This window comes from Vipera berus, assembly GCF_964194415.1.
Source record: "Vipera berus genome assembly, chromosome: 2".
Classification (NCBI taxonomy): domain Eukaryota; kingdom Metazoa; phylum Chordata; class Lepidosauria; order Squamata; family Viperidae; genus Vipera; species Vipera berus.
In genome coordinates, this window is record NC_138203.1 from 160,930,913 (window position 1) to 160,952,476 (window position 21,564).

At 41.3% G+C, this 21,564-nt stretch overlaps 1 protein-coding gene across 1 annotated transcript in view; it reads left to right on the forward strand.

The window, feature by feature from the left end:
- Nucleotides 1-21,564, forward strand: part of TTYH2 (tweety family member 2) — a gene marked incomplete at its 5' end in the record, with an annotated part of 96,546 nt that overhangs the window by 33,511 nt on the left and 41,471 nt on the right. Inside the window, one exon of the mRNA XM_081320035.1 lies at nt 18,733-18,844. Coding sequence (XP_081176161.1) covers nt 18,733-18,844 — 112 coding nt within the window. The remainder of the gene's footprint in view (nt 1-18,732; nt 18,845-21,564) is intronic.

A 21,564-nucleotide genomic window follows, 5' to 3' on the forward strand; every position in this document is an offset into this window, starting at 1 on the left:
ATAAATCAAACAACCAGGTTTTTAGGTCCCGGCGAAACGAACAAAGGTTGGGGGCGGTGTGGAGTTCCACAGGCAGGTCGTTCCACAGGGCAGGCGCGCCCACAAAGAACGCCCTCCCCCTGGGGATCACCCACCGGCACTCACTGACCGGCGGCACCCTAAGGAGGCCCTCCCTGTGGGAGCGCACAGGACAATGGGAGATTGATGCTGGCAGCAGGTGCTCCCTAAGATAACCCAGACCCATGCCATTTAGGGCTTTATAGGTCATCACCAGCACCTTGAATCTCACCCGGAGGGCAACCGGAAGCCAATGCAGCTCGCGGAGGAGAGGTGTTACATGGGAGTATCGGGAAACTCCCATCACAACTCGCGCAGTCGCATTCTGCACCAGCTGAAGCCTCCGAGTGGTCCTCAAGGGCAGCCCCATGTAGAGAGCATTGCAGTAGTCTAACCGGGAGATCACGAGCACATGAGTGACTGCGTAGGGCATCTCGGTCCAGATAGGGCCGCAACTGGCGCACCAGGCGAACCTGGGCAAAAGCCCCCTTGGTCACGGCTCCTATATGATCTTCCAAAGTGAGCCATGAATCCAGGAGGACGCCCAGGTTGCGAGCCCTATCAACGGGGGGGAACACCTCACCCCCCATAGTTAAAGATGGACAAAACTGGTTCATCTGAGATGCCGGTATGCACAGCCACTCAGTCTTGGTGGGATTGAGTCGAAGCCTATTTCTCCCCATCCAAACCCGGACCACCTCTAGGCAACGGGACATCACGTCGAGGGCATCACTGGGTTGGTTCGGGGTGGAAAGAAAAAGTTGGGTATCATCAGCGTACTGATGATACCCCACCCCAAAACCACGAATGATCTCGCCCAGCGGCTTCATATAGATGTTGAACAGGAGGGGGGAGAGGACCAACCCCTGAGGAACTCCACAAACAAGAGACCTTGGGGCTGACCTCTTCCCTCCTGTCAACACCGACTGCGAGCGGCCCAGGAGATAGGAGGAGAACCACTGTAAAACAGTGCCCCCCACTCCCAACCCCCTGAGACGCTGCAGTAGGATACCATGGTCGATGGTATCAAAAGCCGCTGAGAGATCTAACAGGACTAGGACAGAGGAGCAACCCCTGTCCCGAGCCCGCCAGAGATCATTCACCAGCGCGACCAATGCCGTCACCGTGCTGTACCCGGGCCTAAAGCCAGAATGGTACAGGTCTAGAGGAATGTGTGCAAACCAATTCACATTCCTCTTAATCTATTATATTTCTGTTACCAGTAAATTTGATTATTTCACAAGGGGAAGGGTAGCCAGATATTATAATTTCATTGGGTTCTTTGAGCGTTCAGCAGACTCTCCTCTTTTTCTCCCTGCCACCCATATAAATGATAGGGTCATTGGCTGCACTTCCATGACTGACTCAGAGAAGAAGGCCTAGTAAAGCCATTTCCAGGTGCCCCAAACCTTCACATATAATTCTAGATTTTGCTTTAATATGACTGAGAAGTTTATTGTGCTCCAATATTCATTTCCCTTGTAGCAAATTCCAAGAGGATAAAGGAAATGCAACAATGGAGGAATCTGTTTTACTCTATCTTCCAAAGGGATGGCACAATTGGTTTCCAAGGGTCACATGACATGTGCACATAGACTCTGAATTAGAGGACAATGAAACCAGGAGCCTCGGGAAAGTGAGATTATATCTTTATCTCCTGGATTTGAATATGATCATCTAAACGTTTCCTGTCTGTGTGAGATCTTCTTTACTATCCCACTGAACGAGACAGTGTAGTAATAGATGTTGCATGTGATACTCTGTTTCCCCAAAAATAAGCCCTACGCCAAAAATAAGCCCTAGCTTGATTTTGGGGAGTGGACCTAATATAAGCCCTACCCCAAAAGTAAGCCCTAGCATTGCGGTCGCCTGGGGGGTGGGGGTGGGGTGAGCGTGGCCAGTTTGATGTCTCTCGCATGGGATGTGAGGTAGCTCAGGCGGGGCTGGGAGGGGAGGGACAGGAACCATGGAGTTTTGCATGGTACAAACGAGGTAGAAGATACTGTTACCGCACCAAAGACATTTAGTCCGAGGTGACCAGTGAATGTGATTTCAGTTTTTACAATGTCCCTTGACTAGAAAGGGATTAATTCAGGGATCGCTCCCCTTTTCCTTCAGCATGGCCCAAGCTCCCTGTGCTTCTTTCCAAATCTGCCTCAAAGATCTGTCCTGTTCTTCCCAGCCCGTCCTTCCCTAACCCCACCCCCTTCCTTCGACTACCACCTCCTCATTTACCTATTTCCACCCACGTGGGGCAGGCTTCCTTTCTTGTTTCTTGTTCTTCTCCAGGGCTGTTTTCTTGCAAAAGTTTTGCTCAGTTACTTTCTCAGCAGCAGAACACGTCCCACTCTGAAAGGAGAGGGGAGCATCGCCCGTTGGTTTTGGCTTATTGGAGGGCTTCACCCAGTTTGGTGGTTGGCTTTGTCATGGTTCCGACAGATGAATCTCTTCAAAAGAACTTTGAGGCATTGTTTTCCTTAAAGAATCTTTTATTCGAGAAACAAAGTATTGGCACTACGTAGTTGAAGCCAAAAACTGAATTCCCCTCCCCTGGCACAAAGTAGCAAAGCACAATTCCCTCCTCCAATTAACAGTCATAAATCACATTCCCCAATTAGCTTGAAGCACAGGCTTTCTCCCATCACTCCTGCCCGCCAAATTTCTATCAACTCTGGACCTAATAACCTTGGGCTTCCACAGTTGAGTTATTGTTATGACTAGCTGGACTGTCATCCACATTCCCTCTCCCAGCATCAACGAACTCTAAAAGCGATAGAGAAAAGATGGCTACATTTCCATCTGTTGTCAGAGGAAGAACATCCAATGTTAGCAGCATTGACAGGCTTACAGGAGGGCTCCTCTTCAGCCTGGTGTATGCTGGGTGCTGAAGTTCTGTCCCAAGTGAGGTTTAGCAAGCCAAGAGCTCAGGGGCCCGTGTGTGTGTGTGTGTGTGTGTGTGAGAGAGAGAGAGAGAGAGAGAGAGAGAGAGAGAGAGAGAGATCTGATCCAACCTCTGTGTGTGTGCATGTGTGTGAGAGAGATCCGATACAAAATTTGCAGAGCAGAGAATCCACAGCATCGAGATGCCACGCCTGGCAATTGAAACTCATCCAGCTGCTGCCTCAAAGTCACATTTGTAGACCGTCCCGGAGAAGAACAAGTGACGTGACGAGAAAGAAAGCCTGCCCTTCGTGGGTGGAAATAGGTAAATGAGGAGGTGGTAGTTGAAGGAAGGGGGTGGGGTTAGGGAAGGACAGGCTGGGAAGGACAGGAGAGAACTGAATCGCTGAGGCTTTGAGGCAGAATTGGAAAGAAGCACAGGGAGCTTGGGCCATGCTGAAGGAAAAGGGGAGTGATCCCTGAATTAGACCCTTTCTAGTCAAGGGACAGCGTAAAAGCTGAAACAACATTCAGTGGTCACCTCGGACTAAATGGCTTTGGTGCGGTAACAGTATCTTCTACCTCATTTGTACCACGCAAAACTCCATGGTTCCTGTGCTCAGCCCCGCCTTCCAACCTGGTCCTCCAGCAGGCCTGCCACCCCACCCGCGATGACCCTGCCTCCGCTCCACCCAGTGCCTCTGCCTCTGCCTGCAAAATAAGTCACTCCCAAAAATAAGCCCTAATGGGTTTTTTGGACTAAAAATAAATATAACACCCAGGCTTATTTTTGAGGAAACACAGGGTAGGAAATCTTATCCTCATGATTAATTTAAAACAAGATATGAAAACGGGCAAGTGATTCCATCAATCCTTTGATAAAGCTAAGTGGTCAAACCAGGGCTATATCATATAGAATTGTTCTTATAAATAGGACCTAGTCTTCTTCTGCACATGAACATTCATAACAGTTAAACATGGAAATGGACAACTGAGTTCTATTGTGCTGTGTTTAGAAGTATGAGGGGGAAAGAAGATTGTCAAATGCTACATTACATGCCCTGCAAGATCAAGGAATATTTTACCATCTTATAGACAAGACTATTTCTCATCCTTACTTACACAGAGATGGGGTCAAATGTTGCTTTCTAAATTGTGGTTCAAGGCCCAAGTTTGTGCATATGCAAATAGCACCTTCCAGTGCCTTTTGATAATATCATTCTGTTTCCTTTGTACTGGGTCACTTTAGATGTAAAACATTGACCAACTGATCTTATCTTTACTCAGCAACCTATAAATTGGTGCACCTATGCCTTCCTGATTTGTCACTGATAAGACACCCAGGTCATACATTGCCAAAAGGCATTTAGTTAATTTAAAATGCTACATCAAAAGCTAATTACTAGGAAGAATTGAACAAAGTCCAGACAGAAATGTGACAATTGTACACCTTCTCCCCCGGAACCCCTAAACAACCTGGTTCTGCTAAACTATTTTTGCAACTTTTTTGAAAGCAAATAAGTGAAGAAAGATAGCTAAAGGAAGTTCATTTGTTATAGTAGTGACAATCAGTGTAAAGAAAGAATGTCCTCTGGATATGTTTAGTTACTTAACAGCGGCGTCTCTAAGTAGCAAAATAATAGGCCTGGCTAGGGTTGATCAGACTTGTAGTTAAACTTTTGGAGAGCTGCAAGTTGGGGAAGGTTGATATGTTTTTTGTGAAGTTACATAAAGTGGCAAGAATTATCCACTCTCATGGAAAGCTGAATTTTTGATGTTGTGTCTGGCATTTGTTCCACATCACCAATGAGAAATAACCACTTTTTAAAGGGTGCATATGCAAGCTTAAGAATAGCCAAAACATTAATCTTTGATGTATTACAGAAGATAAAGACTCTTTTCTTTCATGAATGATTTTTTTATTTTTAAATACTTCTTTTCTATGGTGCCCTGTTCCAAGCAGATCTGGTGTTTCACATTCTTGCATTAAAAACTGGTAATAGATACGCCCTGAATTTATTTTGCTATTTGACACTTTCGAAGAGTAACTGGTTTCATACATAGCACTAAGGTAAGCCATGGATTATTCAGGCTATGTTTACTGAGCAATCACAGTGCCCAAATTTATATATTAAGCATGTAAACATTAAATTGTGTGAAAACATGAACTCAGAAAACATCTTAAATCAAAATCAAGCAAACTATGGGATAGTTGAGCACAGTAATTAAACTAGGCCAGTCGAGTTACTTATGGCTTTTATTGCTATTTTTGTTGTTGTTGTTGTTTTTATTCTTTTTAAGAACTTGCAATGTTAGAAATAGGCATTCTGTATCACATCTGACTAACCTTAGCAACAAACACAAAGGAAATGACATCCACATACGTGCTTCATATATTTCCTTCCATGTGTTTTCTGCTGGGTTTCCACTGAATTCTGTTGGTTTCTCTTCTATAAACACTGTTCTCAATTAGATCATTCAGTTACTTTTGTTCCAAGGACTTAACAAGGATTTTAGTCCTTCATTGTTTGAGAGTCATCTGAGTCTCCAAAGGTGGAGGAGGGTTTTTCCCCCCCTCCCTAATTCTCTTTGCTGAATAGAACTATCTGTATCGAGGAATAAACATAATGATTAAACCAGCATGCTCTTCCCATTACTTGCTTCCTTCCCCAGAACAGAGGCATGTGATTTCCTTCGGGCTGATTAAAAACTTTGCAAAATCATCTCCATGGAATCAGATAAATGTATGAACTTTGAACAAATAAGATGGGGAGGAAGCAGAGAAATAAAATACCTAAGTCCTTTTAAGTTCCCCAGGGTGCCTTGATTGCAGCTGCTTACTGTAGTGTAATCAGTTGAATACCAATAGCTAGAAATCTGGTTCTTCGACTTTTAAATGAATAGGAAAAACAGTCTGAAAGAAGTTATACATAGTATGCCAGACATCTAACTCTGTCTTACTTTCTGCTCGCCATGTGCTTAGAAACATCAGTGTGGAGGCTTGCACCATTTAGGGTGGTATGATCAAACTGAAACTTGTATTTGGACCTGAATCCTCTCTTAAAGTTACTTCAGTTCCATTGGCTTGACATTTCAGATGTTAAATGACACTTTGCTTTATAACATACTATCACAGTGTGTATTACTTTTGCTTTTGAGCTGGTCATTGGTTGTCAATAATATTTATTTACTTTATGGAGATGAGAATCACAAGGGTTTTTAGGTTCATGGTGACTCTTTAGCTTACTTAAAACGGAGTGAAAAGTTGTTATATCTGGGTGTAAAGGTAAAGGTTCCCCCGCACATGCGTGCTAGTCGTTTCCGACTCTAGGGGCCGGTGCTCATCTCCGTTTCAAAGCCGAAGAGCCAGCGCTTGTCCGAGGATGTCTCCGTGGTCATGTGGCCGGCATGACTAGACGCCAAAGGCGCACAGAACGCTGTTACCTTCCCACGGGAGTGGTCCCTATTTTTCTACTTGCATTTTTATGTGCTTTCGAACTGCTAGGTTGGCAGAAGCTGGGACGAGTAACAGGCGCTCACTCTGTTACACGGCACTCGGGATTCGACCCGCCAAACTGCCGACCTTCCGATCGACAAGCTCAGCGTCCTAACCCACTGAGCCACCGCGTCCCTTATATCTGGGTTACATATATCCAGATAACCATTGGACGGCAGCAGAGAGATACATAAATATTAATGTTTTGCTGCCATCTAGTGGTCACCTGGATTTTTACAGTCCAAATATACGATTCAAGCTTGCCTTTCTATACGTAAGGGAATGTGTGGATGACCTTAGGGGACAAGGGGAAGCAATGCTGTCTAGACAAGAGACGCAGGAACCCCCAGTGATAGTCAGAGAAAGAAACATAGGAAGAACCTGACTAAGTGGATAAAACAGTCACAAGTGGGGTGGGGAGTTTGTACTTTCAGACTTACAAAATTCTGTTAATATATTTTTACAATAAAGTAGAATTAGTTTGTCTGGTTGTGTTTTCTGACTGATTTATCTGGGAGAACTGACATAAATCTTGCAAGTCTAGTAATCCACCAGCTATGATATAACCATCTTCTCTTAAAAGGGAAGGTTGAGACCAAGTGAAAATTGTTCAATACAGTTGGATCCTGCAGTGGGCTGTTTAGTGGGTGAACCACTGCCTCTTTAAAAAATGGTCAAGGAAGAATTCACCACCATTAGCCAACCACGATGGGCATGGATCACAAGTAAGCAAGCTATACGAGTACCCAGTCCACTTCATCAGGACCAAGCTTCTCCTAGATCAGGGGTCTGCAACCTTGACAACTTTAAGACTTGTAGACTTCAGCTGGCTGAGGAATTCTTGGGAGCTGAAGTCCACAAGTCTTAAAGTTGTCAAGGTTGCAGGCCCTGTCCTAGATAACCAAGCCACACTGAATTCCAGCCGCTGCTGTAGAACCTTCTCCAAGGCTTGAATCCAGTTTGGAGCAGAATCAACAGATGCCCAAATCTCCAAGTCAACTCTTCCCAGGAGGGCCTTGTAATGATATGTGAGAATGATCTTAACAGACAGGCTATTGGGTTAGGTAACTGAACCCACAGCAGGAATGTGGGTGGGGCAAGAGGAGTCCCTAGTTTCTTAGACTTCAAAGCAAACGGGGAGAAATATACTTTCAGATTTGCAAGATTGATGTCAACCTTACAAGGTTGACCAGACAGGAAACAACAGCACATAAGCTAATTTTATTTTATTGAAAAGTTACATTCATATAATATTGCAGTCACATGTACATTTAGTGATCATTTCCAATTTAAGGAATGTATTGCAGTCACTTAATGAGAGGATGTGGTATTTAAGACCTTCGAGATGAAGAAAAGAGTCAAGGTCATTCATATTACTGGAAGCAATGCATTTCCTAAATTTATATGTCTGATTTCTAGCCCAAACTGCTTGCATCTCACCTGGAGGAGGAATTCTGAACATGTTCTTTCTAGATGACTAGTTGAACAGACAGAAACCTGCTTGATTAGGAGTCCCTGATTTAAGCTACCACTACACTGTAGTGGGATTTATAAATTGCGTCAGGAAGCCTAGTGGTAACAAATGCAGTGACCTCAAAATAGGTGCAATACTATGTATACCATCCTGCCTTTAATCTATACCTCTGATTTTATTTGGCTGTAATTTTGAATACATATTGAAAATGGAATAAATTGTAACTCACAATAATGTAATAGAACTGTGTGTCTTGATTAAAAAAAAACAAAACCCCATACTCCAGATGTGTTCAGAGTCAGGACAAAAACTAAAGTTGATTAAAGATACTTCAGATCGGGGTGTGTGTGGAAAGGGGAGCTGGGTGGCACCAGCAGTGGACTGTTGCATATGTGTGCACACACCACTCGACTTGTGCAAGCAGCAGGACCACATGCACACACCCGCAACTCAGCTTCTGCAAGTTGAGCTGCTCATGTGCATGCTTGCCAGCACACCGCTCGTGCAAATCGAGCTGCACGCGCATGCTCGCCAGCCCACTGCTCACACGGCCCAGTAGTGGGCTGCAGCCCAGGGGTTGGCGACCCCTGCTTTAGATTACAATAATTAATTACATTTAATATGATTACTTCCAGGTAGTTTTAATTTTTTTGTCTAATTAAAAAATAACTTTTGTTGGCTCTTTGGGCATTGCTTTGGAGATCTATTTGTTTCCTTTTGATTTCAGATTACATGTTTCTGGGATGAAATAACTTTCAACTATAAAGTAATAACTATAAAGAGAGCAAACTAATTTTTCCCCCAGGTGGTTGGAAAAACAGAATTTACTCCTCTTGTTAAAAATTGCCTTTAGTAAGTGTCCTTCTGTGATTGATCACTAATTTTTTGTTACATGTCATTGACTCCATGCATGTGAGATCCATTAATGAAATAGTCAGGCCATGCCCTGTAAAGTCTTCAAGCCAGTGTTGCTTGTTTTTTGTAGAAAAACAGGGAAGAACTGCCAGGAATGCTTTCTATAATATAATGGTCTGTAATCTCCTACAACATACTTCCAATATTCCACGTGGGGACTGTAATTCAAAGCTGGCATCAATGTTTAATGAGCAGGAGATAAACATAGCCATGGCTGAGTACTCTTCTGTACGGTTCAGTAGGAGAAATGCACATCAGCGTTTAAAAAGTACAGCCCATCTGAAACAGGGAAATCATTAAAAAAATAAATAAAAGGAAAGCTGGCAAGCATGAATCATTTTTATTGGTTGAGATATCTAGGATAGTTGAATAGGAGTCACAAACTAAGTAGCTTTTCTGTATAATCTACTGCTAAGTAATTAACAATGACATGCACAGTCCGGCATTTCCTTTGTCTTCCTAAGCAACCTAGTGTTTTCAGAAGCTCTGGATTTTTCTTTCTCTTCTTCACTTCTCCCAAGGAAAATAGAAAGCATAAGGTTACACTGTTAAATTAGCTGCAATTGTTGTTGTTGTTTTTTTTAAAAAATAGAGAAATTGTAAAAAAAAGATAAAACCTTGCCAGACTTTATCCTCAGACAAATCAACGGAAAACACAATAAAACATGATGTCTTCTTCTGTAAAGTCTCTGTTTGAACTTTTATAATAATCCACCGCACAACCATTGATGCATAAATAAACTGCATGACATCCCAAAGTGCATGTGTGTAATTATAACCAGTCTGTTCATAGCAAACGTATTTTCTGGGATAATTCTTTAATTGATAGAATTGCTTAATTGATCAAATCAATGTTTGAGCTTTTACTATTTACATACTGTATTAGTTGTTAGTAACAAGCTGGTCATCTTTTTTGTTTTGTCTTCTGTTCTATTCAATGGTGGATTTTCCTCAGGTCACTCAAAAGTGAAAAGTTGTAGAAAAAACTTTTCTAGTACAGTACAAAAGGGCTTGTTCTTATTCCAAAGGCACTATATATTCATGAACTTAGCTTCACAACACCAGACAGACACCTTATAATAATAACACAATCCACATAATATCATAATATACCATAATCCAGGCTAGAGAAACCCCTCATCCAGAGAAAATCCTCAGGGAAAGATAAATGTAGACAGTTGAAATTTAAAACGTTTATACCATTTACATCCCAGACTTGTGCAAAAGCAAGCATGCATGAATTCAGTGGTTTAAAATGTCTAAAACTCTACACAGGTTGAAGTGCTTAATTTGCTGTATTCATTTGCCATTTCATGGCAGTTTTGGTAGCTGAATCCTATGTAAAATTATTGAAAATTAATTTGAAACTGAATTCTGATAAAATTAGTAATACTTTGGGTCATTGCTTATCTACCTTAAACTCTATGATTAAAAACGTGTTCTGAAAGGGGGGAACCTCTTTGCCCATTGAGGTTGAGGGGGCATACTAATCAAGCATAATATTGCACTATAAATGCTTTTGATAACATCCTAGCATATTAAATAAGTATATAATACTAATACTAATAATACTAATGCAGGTGGGAGTGAACTATCACAGTTGCAGTAGTTGAAAAAAAACAGTCCAGTAAGAGCTGAGCATGCAGCTTGTGCAAAAACTGTACGCTCCAACAAATCCTCTGTGAACAGAGATCTCTTCACATAGGGAATTCATGGAAACTTACAATCAGACCAGAAATGCTTAAACCTTTGCATGCAACTCAATAAAAGCAAGCACCAATGCTAATGAACTGTTGGGAGCAGAGAGATATAAAGTCAAGATGTTAATTATGACCTTTAAAACCTTATGTGGGTATAGGGCCAGGTTACCTACAGAACCATCTTCTCTCCATTACATCAGCCCATCCCACCTATTCAGTCAGGGAAAGTATGTTGAAGATTGTGTCAGCTAAAGAATTCCGACTCCTGGGATTCAGGAAGAGAACCTTCTCTGCCGTTGCCCCCACCTTGTGGAACAATCACCCCAGAATTGAGGTGGACCCCTATTCTCCTGACCTTCTGAAAAGATGTGAAAACATAGCTCTGCAGCCTCTTACAGGAGCAAACATCTGTAGGGCCAGATAGAGCTCTGAAAGTTGTCCCCCTGCCTTTTAATTTCTATCATTAAATTTTAATCATCCTTGCCTCTTTTAGGGGCAGTGCGGTGGCTGAGTGATTAAGATGCTGGGCTTGTCAGCTGGAAAGCCAGCAGCCCAGGTTTGAGACCCAAGCTCCACGAGTCAGGGTGAGCTGCTGTCCTTGCCCCAGCTCTTGCTAACCTAGCAGCTCGAAAGCATGCAAATGCGAGTAGATAAATAGGTGCCACTTCTGCAGGTACTCCTTTACTTTTTTTTTTGCCTCTCTTTAAATTTTATAGAGTCCCTCTATGAGGAAGATGGGCACTTTCAACCTTTGATAAAGAGCCTAAAATCCATTTGTTAGAGATCTCACTTCTTCTTTCTTAACCTCTCCATTAGGTGATTCAAATAATCCTAGTTATGTACAGATGAATTGCCAAAGATCAATAGGACTTACCATCTGTAAATCACATTTCCATTTCCATCTGTATTTGCATGCCAGGAATTTAACTGCACACAGATCTCATAGGTATGGGAAAAGAGATATTTGGGGGATTTCTCTCCTATGAGCAAGCTTAAAATCAGACAGCAAAAATAGTGTCTGGCCTTTATCCACTGATCAAGTGCAGCGCTTCCCCATATAGTTAGAATGCACCTTCCTTAGATGGAGTATTTCTAATTAGCTGCCTTTGAGTGCAAATGTCAAGCTATGAAATTTTTTGTCTTTAGGACCGCCTTAGTGCTTCTAGCTTGTCTACAGTTATGAGGGAGGTGGGAGCGGAGAGTTTGGGATCCACAGGTGCTCCCTATCAATGTGAGAGCTGAAGCCGCTGAAGAGATGTTTTGGCCAACCAAAGTTTCTTCTCATAACAATTGCTGGAAGTTTAATTGGACAATGTTGACCTGAATTGTCAGAGAGGGGAGAGACAGTTTTACTCTCTTAATTCTGTTTCCTACCATATTTTCAGAGCTAGCTTTCCTTCCATCGTACCAGTTTGCTAATGCCTAATCAAGTTTACATTAGAGATCGTAATGTCTCTGGTGTTTTGCTTTGTTGGGCTTCTCAGCCGGAGCTTCGACAGCAAATGCAAGATTATTTGCTCTTTGTCATGCTCCTTAGCTATTGTAATCTGTTTCATCAGGAAATTAAAAGATGCTATACCCAATTCTTTTTTTTTTAATTGAAAAGTTTTACAGTACATTTTTTTAAATAGAAAAAAAACCCTCCTTCCCCCTCCCCTCCCCCCAACCCTCCCCTCCCCTCCCCCCTCCCCAACTTCCCAGAGCTGAATACAGGGTATAAACTTACAAACCTAAGCTACAATATGCTAACAACAAAAATAAAACATTAAATTCTATCGCACTTTAACTCTCCATAAACATAACTATATTACTAACAAATAACAAGTAACTAATAATACATCTTATAAAACCACTACTTATTCAAATGCTAAATGAAACTTTTTAGTCCCATATTTATTCTGAATATATTCGATCCATCTTCTCCATTCCACAATATATATCTGTTGCGATTGGCTATACCCAATTCTTTCAATAAGATCATAAGAAAAATAAAAACTTTGGAAGAAGTGTGCTCGTTACTGTATATCCTTCTTTCTTATTAACTATAGCTTTGGATAACCTCAGCCCATAACACAGTGAAGCCTTTTGAGAGTAAGGTGAGGAAAGAGCCAAGGAAGCATTCTGAGCATGCATTTCTTTACCTTAAAACAAAATGCTCAAGACAAATATTTTAATCTGCAGTAAAGATGAATGGCAAAATAGAGCATGTTGGTTATTCTGAGCAAATGAATATATTATGAATTAGTGAACGTTTCTCCCCAAACAGCATCTCTTTCCTTGGAAAGAAACAGTCTCAGTTATCACTATTGAAGCTTTACCAGAAAAATATTTTTAACCCAAAGCAATATTTTTCTGCAAATTTTCACCTAGATGTCCTCCTAGATTCACAGCTCTCCTTGGATGATCATATAGGAGCTGTGACTAGGGGGGCCTTCGCCCAGGTTCGCCTGGTGCGTCAGTTGCAGCCCTATCTAGACCGGGATGCCTTGCGCACAGTCACTCATGCACTCGTGACCTCCCGTTTGGACTACTGCAATGCTCTCTACATGGGGCTGCCCTTGAGGACTACTCGGAGGCTCCAGCTGGTGCAGAATGCAGCCGCGCGGGTGGTGGTGGGGGCTTCCCGATACTCCCATGTAACACCTCTGCTCCGTGAGCTGCATTGGCTTCCGGTTGCCCTCCGGGTAAGATTCAAGGTGCTGGTTACGACCTATAAAGCCCTAAACGGCATGGGTCCGGGTTACTTACGGGAGCACCTGCTGCCGGCATCAACTTCCCTTCGTCCAGTGCGCTCCCACAGAGAGGGCCTCCTTAGGGTGCCGTCGGTCAAAGAGTGTCAACTGGCGGCCCCCAGGGGGAGGGCGTTCTCTGTGGGCGCGCCAGACCTTTGGAACCGTTTACCGGTGGAGCTCCGGACGGCTCCCGACCTTCGCTCCTTCCGACGTGACCTAAAAACATATTTATTTGAACAAGCCGGCCTGGTCTGATGGGTTTAGGGGTATTTTAACACTTTGTATTAATTTATTGAATTGGGCCGTTGTATTTAATGTTTTTTTAATTTTTATATATTGTATTTTATTGTATTGCCCTGTACACCGCCCTGAGTCCTCCGGGAGAAGGGCGGTATAAAAATTAAATTAAATAAATAAATTGCCTGTGCCTTTTTTCCATCTATTTTGCAGTGTCTGCAGTTTGTACTAGGATGTGTCATATGTTCAATTCTTTCCATTTTAAAAGCATAAAGGAACAAAACTGAAGCTTGCCTTACAGTGGATTGCTTTACATAATGCCTATAAATGGATCCAGTGGATATAAATGTCAATGAATTCCAAAATTATAGTGTATATGCATAATTCGTTGCTGTTATTTCAAACTTTTATAACGAGTACGAGAATATATCAGAAGTGTTCTAGGGGTGCAGGGCAGTGGTGGTATTCAGCTGGTTCGCACCACTTCAGCAGAACCGTTTGCTAATTTTTTGTTGCCCAGGCCCAGAATGGACTTCCGGAAGCGGCATCCACACAGAGAACCAGTTGTTCACATTTTTTAATCCCACCACTGGTGCGGTGTATAGAAAAGGTTGGGAGCCGCTGTCCTAGAGTGAATAAGACAACATCTATTCACTCTAGATGCATTCAAATCATCAGGACCAGATGGATTACATCCCATAATTCTGAAGGAGCTGGCAGATGTGGAGTTCTGGCAGATCCTGGAGTACTGGGGAATTAACAGAGGACTGGAAAAGAGCTGATGTGATTTCAATCTTCCAAAAAGGAAAAAAAAATATAGGAATCCTAGTGGAAAACCACAAGTATGAGCCAGCAGTGTGGTACAACTGCCAAAAAAAAACCAATGCAGTGTTAGGTTGCATCAACAGAAGGATAGTTTCAAGATTACATGAAGTGTTAGTATCACTTTATATTGCATAGTAAGACCACATTTGGAATACCAAATACCAGTTTCGGTCACCACAATACAAAAAAGTTGTTGAGACTCTAGAAAGAGTTCAGAGAAGAGCAACAAAGTTGATTAGGATACTGGAGGATAAAATGATGAACAGTTGCAGGAACTGGGTATGTCTAGTCTAACGAACAGAAGGCCTAGGGGTGACTTGATAGCAGTCTTGGATGGATGGATGGATGGATAGATAGATAGATAGATAGATAGATAGATAGATAGATAGATAGATAGATAGATGATAGATAGATAGATAGATAGATAGATAGATAGATAGATAGATAGATAGATAGATGATAGATAGATAGATAGATAGATAGATAGATAGATAGATAGATAGATAGATAGATAGATAGATAGATAGATAGATAACCTTTATTGTCATTTTCTACTGTGGGCACAATGGCGCACATTAAAAAATGAAATTTAGTTGCTTGCTCTCAAAGTGTACACATACATAACACACATTTAAAACATACTGTATACAACATATATATAGACCTACACCCTTACATATAAGTAACATATAAATATTAATCACTGTCCATCTTGAATACATCACAGAAGGAGGAAGCTTGAGAGTTCACAAGGTTAATACTGTATGGAACAAAACTGGGACTGAATCTGGATGTTCTGCTTCGGATACCACAGAGCCCCCTCCTCCCAGAAGGCAACAGGTTGTGAAGAGGATGTGTAGTGTCCCAGACAATCTTACGAACTCTGCTCAAGCAATGCTTATGTGCTATGTCCAATGTTTGGGGAGCTGCCACAGAGAGGAAAAGGTCGACCTATTTTCCAAAGCACCTAACAAAAATTAATGGTTGTAAACTTACCAAAGACAGATCCAATCTAGAACTAAAGAAAAAATTTCCTGGCAGTGAGAACAATTATTCAGTGGAATGGCTTGTCTTCAGAAGTTGTGGGTGCTCCATCTCTGGAGGTTTTTAAGAAGAGATTGTACATCCATTTTTTTTTTTTGGAATGGTATAGGGTCTCCTGCCTCAGCAGAGGGTTGGACTAGAAGACCTCCAAGGTCCCTTCTGACTCTGTTATACTGTTACTGTAACAGATCTAATTCAAACTTGGAGCATATTTGAAATGTTTAAACCAGGCTGTTTTGCACTCAGAGTAGATTTTTTCTATTCAAAGCAGAATGTTTTATATTTGATTTGATTTATATTTAATTTGAAACAGTTTGGATTAAAACCCTTTCACAGCTCCACCACCCAGTTCCCCTCAGACAGTTTGGCTCTCTCCCTCCCTTACAGTGCTGTCTCAGATTACTCAGAAGAAAGAGAAAGTAATGAAGCTTTCTTCCAGCTGTTACAGTTCACTGATTTCTTATTACTATTACATTAACAGTTAGTTGGCAGAAATTAGATTGCTTGGTGTCATGCCATTAATGTCAGCAGAAAATCAGCAGTCCTTTTCTAGGTAGCCAAGTGACTGTGTTGATCATCAGGCCATCATAAAACTGTATGAATTATAGGTGGTTCAACTGCCCACCCATGCGTTCTCTAAAGTAGACCATTTCTCATGTTGGCCCATTATGTCTCACATTTCTCATCCCTTCCTTGTCATGTTCCTTGTGGAGCATTTTAGACAATAAACTGTTTAGAATTAATATCTTTTGTACTCTCCTCCCAGAATAAATGGAAAATGGATGAAGGGAAAAACAACATGTGAAAGTTGCTTGGAATGGAGTGAAAAGAATGTTTTGGAGTGCCACATGGATGTGTGAGGTTGCAATAATGGGAAATATGAAAAAGATGTTTGGTGGATAATAAACATTTATTAACTTTATATACCACCCAACTCCCAGCCACTCTGGGTGGTTTACAAACTGTTAACACCCTTTAAAAACAAGGATACAACAAAATACAGGTAGCCCTCAACTTACGACCACAATTGAGCTCAAAATTTCTGTTGCTAAGCGAGATAGTTGTTAAGTGAGTTTTGCCCCATTTTACGACATTTCTAGGCATTGTTCTTAAGTGAATCACTGCAGTTGTTAAGTTAGTAACAAGGTTGTTAACTGGTTCTGGCTTCCCCACTGACTTGTCAGAAAGTTGCAGAAGTTGATAACATGAACCCAGAACAGTGCAACCATCATAAATATAAGTCAGTTGCCACACCTCTGAATTTTGATCACATGACCAAGGGGATGCTGCACCGATTATAAGTGTGAAGAATAGAATAGAATAGAATAGAATAGAATAGAATAGAATAGAATAGAATAGAATAGAATAGAATAGAATAGAATAGAATAGAATAGCTTTATTGTCACTTTAAATGTACACTAATCAGCATATATTAAAATGAAATTTCATTGCATTCAGCTCTCAAAGGGTAACCACCTCCAATATACACTACATAAACATGACAAAAATTATGCATATACCCACATACACATATATATATGACACAGAGAAACAACACAGTCTAGTTTGTCTGTATACATATACATGGCAGAAAAAAAGAATCCTGCAAATTTGCAAGACGGATGGCATAAGGAACAAAGCTGTTACAGAATCTAGTGGTTCTGCTAGAAATACTTTGAAACCTCCTCCCAGAGGGGAGCAACAGAAAGACCGTGAAGTGGGTGTGTGGGGTCTCTCACAATGCTTCCAGCTCTAAGCACATAGCGCTTATAAGTAGCATCCTGAATACCAGGGAGGGAGCTCCCTATGATCTTCTCAGCTGTCCTTACCATTCTCTGTATGGACCTTCTATCTGAGGCACTGCTGCCACCGAACCAGACAGTGATGCAGTTTGTTAGAATGCTCTCAATTGTGCCTATGTAAAAAGTGGCCAGGACAGAAGGAGAAAGATGTGCTCTCCTCATCCGATGCAGGAAATGCAAATGCTGGTTTGCATGCATCACAAAGTGGTTATAAGTCACATTTTTCATTGCTATTGTAACAGTTTCCCTAATTGGAATATCTATGGGGGGGAGGTGAACTGTAATTTAAAAAAAGTTGTATCAGTGAGGATATCATGGCAAAAAGAAGGAATTTCTTGAGGTCACTTTCATTATTGCATTGACTGAATGGGAGTTCCAGAAAGCTAGTTTCTCCATCTTTCCTTCGTTTAGCAGCTTCTAGAATTCTCAGGGAACTTTTATGATGGCATCAGGGCTCAGAGAGGGATCCCTAATATTGAACTGATTGATTTATAAAATTTATATGGAGGTCCTTTATGTAGTAAGTTAATCTTAAACCGTTAGTTCTCATTTAGATACAGCAAGCAGGAGGCTGTGCCACTCAGAACCTTACTATGGTAGAACCCAAAGTTTTCTACCTGTGCAATGCAGGCCATTCCCCAGCAAGAACAATTTTCATTCTGGGCCTACAGAATGAAATGTGGCATGCACTGTGAAACTCTATTCTGTTTCCTTGGGTTAATCTAGAATTAATCCACCCTCAGAGATAAATGTGCTATCATCATTTGTGTGATTGAATTAGTATTAACCCTCAGTCTAAACACGCAATCTGGGATTGTGCTTGTTGAATTTCCTGAAAAGTCAAATACTTGGACCTGCAGGATAGGCCATTCCTTAGGCCAAATGAAAAGAGTTAATCCATTCCCGTTCCCAACTATTTATAAAAAAAAACTCAAGAGAATAATCAGAAATGATATGCTGTTTTTTTTAAAAAAAATAGAATGAAATAGTACATTTCATTAAGTAAACATATCAAGAATCTGAATCTGTGAAAATACTTCATCGGCTTTGTGCATAGAAGGCCTTTATGGGGCTTCACAGATTCACCAGTCCTTTATTCCCATTGCTGCTTAAAAACCAAAACAAAACTGCTGTTACTCATCCATCAGGGAAGGGGAGAATGAACATCTAAAGAAAGAAATTCAAGCTGTCTGTTTTCAGAGTGAGGGTGAGGAATATCCCATCTTTCTGAAAAGCAGTACTTTTTCCTTTCTATACATAATCTTGGATCACCATTGAAATCTCTCTCTCTCTCTCTCTCTCTCTCTCTCTCTCTCTCTCTCTCTCTCTCTCTCTCTCTCTCTCACACACACACACACACACACACACACACACACGGGCAGGGGGAGAGAGAGACCACCCCATTACTGTATGGGAAAGATTTTAAGAATTTTTTTTTAAAAAATTCCTTTCAACAGATGGGACACCCTAATGATTTTCAGTCTAACTTTGGTGATGCTGCTACAATCACACTACCCTGATTTTTGTTTTCTTTTTACTCACATTTTTATATTTCCTCTCTTTTTTCTAGTGCTGCTGTTGGCATTGGATTTTATGGCAACAGTGAAACCAATGATGGGATTTATCAGCTGATCTACGCCCTTGATAATGCTAATCACACCCTCTCAGGGGTTGATTCACTGGTAAGGCATCTTTTCTGAGGGAAACAGCCTTAGAAGGGTTTTGTGGAATGCTGGAAATTGAAGCAGCTATCTGAGAATAAGATTCCATTGGAATGGTCTTCTATTGGAATAGCTGATACAAAGAGGCCTACCATTGTTGAAGTCTCTTCTCTACTTCATATTGTTAGCTTTCCTGCTGGAAATTTTACAATAATGGATCTAGAATCAATCTCAAATGGCCCTCTAGGAAAGCTTGATCTTAACATTTTTAAATAAGTTTTGGATCTTTTGGATAAGAATTGTGGCCATCTCACCTCAGAAAGCAAGATATTCCATAGGAAAAGAATGATACAGAATGTCCACCTTCAAGTATTTGTTGTCACACCTCCTATAGGTGGGGACCTTGAAGAAAATGTTCTCTGACTGATCTAATCAGGCTGGCAGGCTTGATCAAGGAAATGTATTGTTTCATAGCAAAGTTGATAGCAGTTTGGGCAGTTATAAAATAAAGGGCAGAGGCAGACAAGCCAACCTGAACAAAAAAGAGAGCCATTAAGAAGAGCAGGGAGGAAAATTATATCTAAGTGGATTTGAATACCCTTTACTTAAATAAGGCTTGCTCTTGAATCATTATAGCTGCTGAAATTCTTTGGCATGGTTTTCACAGATTTCCTGCAATTTTGCCTAAGTAGTTCATTCCTCTCTGTGAGATGAATCTGACAGTTAGTAGTACTGGATAAAGAATTGATTCGTGTCAACAGTTCCAGAGTCTATCATTATATTTTCCCTGAAGCTACTATCATCCGTCCAGTGCGCTCCCACAGAGAGGGCCTCCTCAGGGTGCCACCGATCAAAGAATGCCGATTGGTGACCCCCAGGGGGAGAGCGTTCTCTGTGGGCGCGCCAGACCTTTGGAACAGCTTACCGGTTGAGCTCCGGACGGCCCCCGACCTTCGCTCCTTCCGGCGCGATCTCAAAACTTTCTTTTTCGAACAAGCTGGCCTGGTCTGACGGGATGGGGTTGGGTTTTTATAAATAGTTTTAATTGTAATATGTATTAATTTTAAGGGCATAATGTTTAATGGCTTTTTAATTTTTGTATAATATTTTTATTGTGTATTGCCCTGTTCACCGCCCTGAGTCCTTCGGGAGAAGGGCGGTATAGAAATCAAATTATTAAATTAAATTAAATTAAATTAAATCTGTACTTCAGAATGGCATAATATGAAAGACGTGGTTGCATCATATACTGTCTCTGTTGGATATAAGCAAGGTTGATAGTTTCTTTTTCTGGAAGGAAGGCATTCTGGCTGCAAAAATGAAAAGTCAGAAATCTCAATTTGAGATTGGAAACGTTCACTTTGGTTAGTCAGTAAAGTGGACTAAATGGGCTTTTGTACTATCAAGAAATGCCTTGACTCTGGTTAACTTCAGAGCGATTATCTGAAGTTATTCTATTAATGTTGAAGGGAGTTGAGATCATATTGTAAGGATTTGGGCTGAGATAACCCATGAGAACATATTGTGTGAGGAAGGATTGCATGAAACAGAAGGGGGAACACTGTTGAACAAAGAAGCATTGTGAGTACCAAAAGGATATGAGTGAGTGAGTGAGTGAGTGAGTGGGAATGTAGCCATGATGGTGACTTAACATCCTTTTAGTTGTCTCATCCTGCTTTTGCTATACGGCTGTAGGAACCTTTGGGATTTTCTGTAATTTTACATATGTTTGCCAACAAATGTTTTCAGAGTTTCATATGGATCCCCATGACATATAAAAGGAGTCTGAAAGAAGAAGATCCTTGTTTTGTTTATTTCATAAAGCTATCCAACATGTGATGTTCTTGTACTGTTCACTGGAAACAGTAAATTCAGTTAAAGAATAACTAAGGCCTATTGTGTATCTCGCTGAATAATCAGTCTTGGTTTGACTCAGCTCTACCCTAAATAAATACTACTAACTTTGGCTCCCTCATTACAAAGGTCCCCACTCAGAAGTAAATCACGCCCTAGTAAAAGAAATCTATTAAGATTTCCATTTCAACAAAATTGTTGCCTATTGGTGAAGGAAAGATTTCAAAACCATTTCTCAAGCGTTGAGATTCCAGATTCGCAAAAGATTCCAGATTCGCAATCAGAAACATAATTTTGCAATGGGGAAAATTTGAGGTAATAGCGAACTTTCTTATAGGTGGCTGTCAAAATCAATCAAAGAGCATAGCATAAAATTGCACATGAAATCACAAAAGTGTCCTAAAGAAGTTCAGGGATGTGCAGTAATTTTTCAACTTGACTAAATTCAGTGTTCATGACTCGAGAAGCACTGTCAAGCATGGAAATAATTATGTCACGGTTTGGGGCTGGTTGACAGCTTCAGGGACTTTGATAACTTACCATCCTTGAAGAAAGCACACATTTTGGGTTGTTTCAGAGAATTCTACAGAAGAATATCGGGCTGTCTATTGGTCAATTGAACAAGTCAGTGACCCAAACATACAAGTAAATATACAAAAGACTATGAGAAGACTATGGTTGCGCGGGAAAGGCATGCCTTCCAGCCACCATAACACATGCCAGGCCTACGACCATTCACGACGGTGTGCAACGAGGACCAGTTGCCGATAATGCCCAGTGGCGTACTGACAAACAGCCCATTCCTAGGATGGTGGGGAACGGCAGAAGGTGCACAGACAGAGGGCCGTATCGTCACCGGGAGTGTCATCTCCGCTCTGTACAAGCGG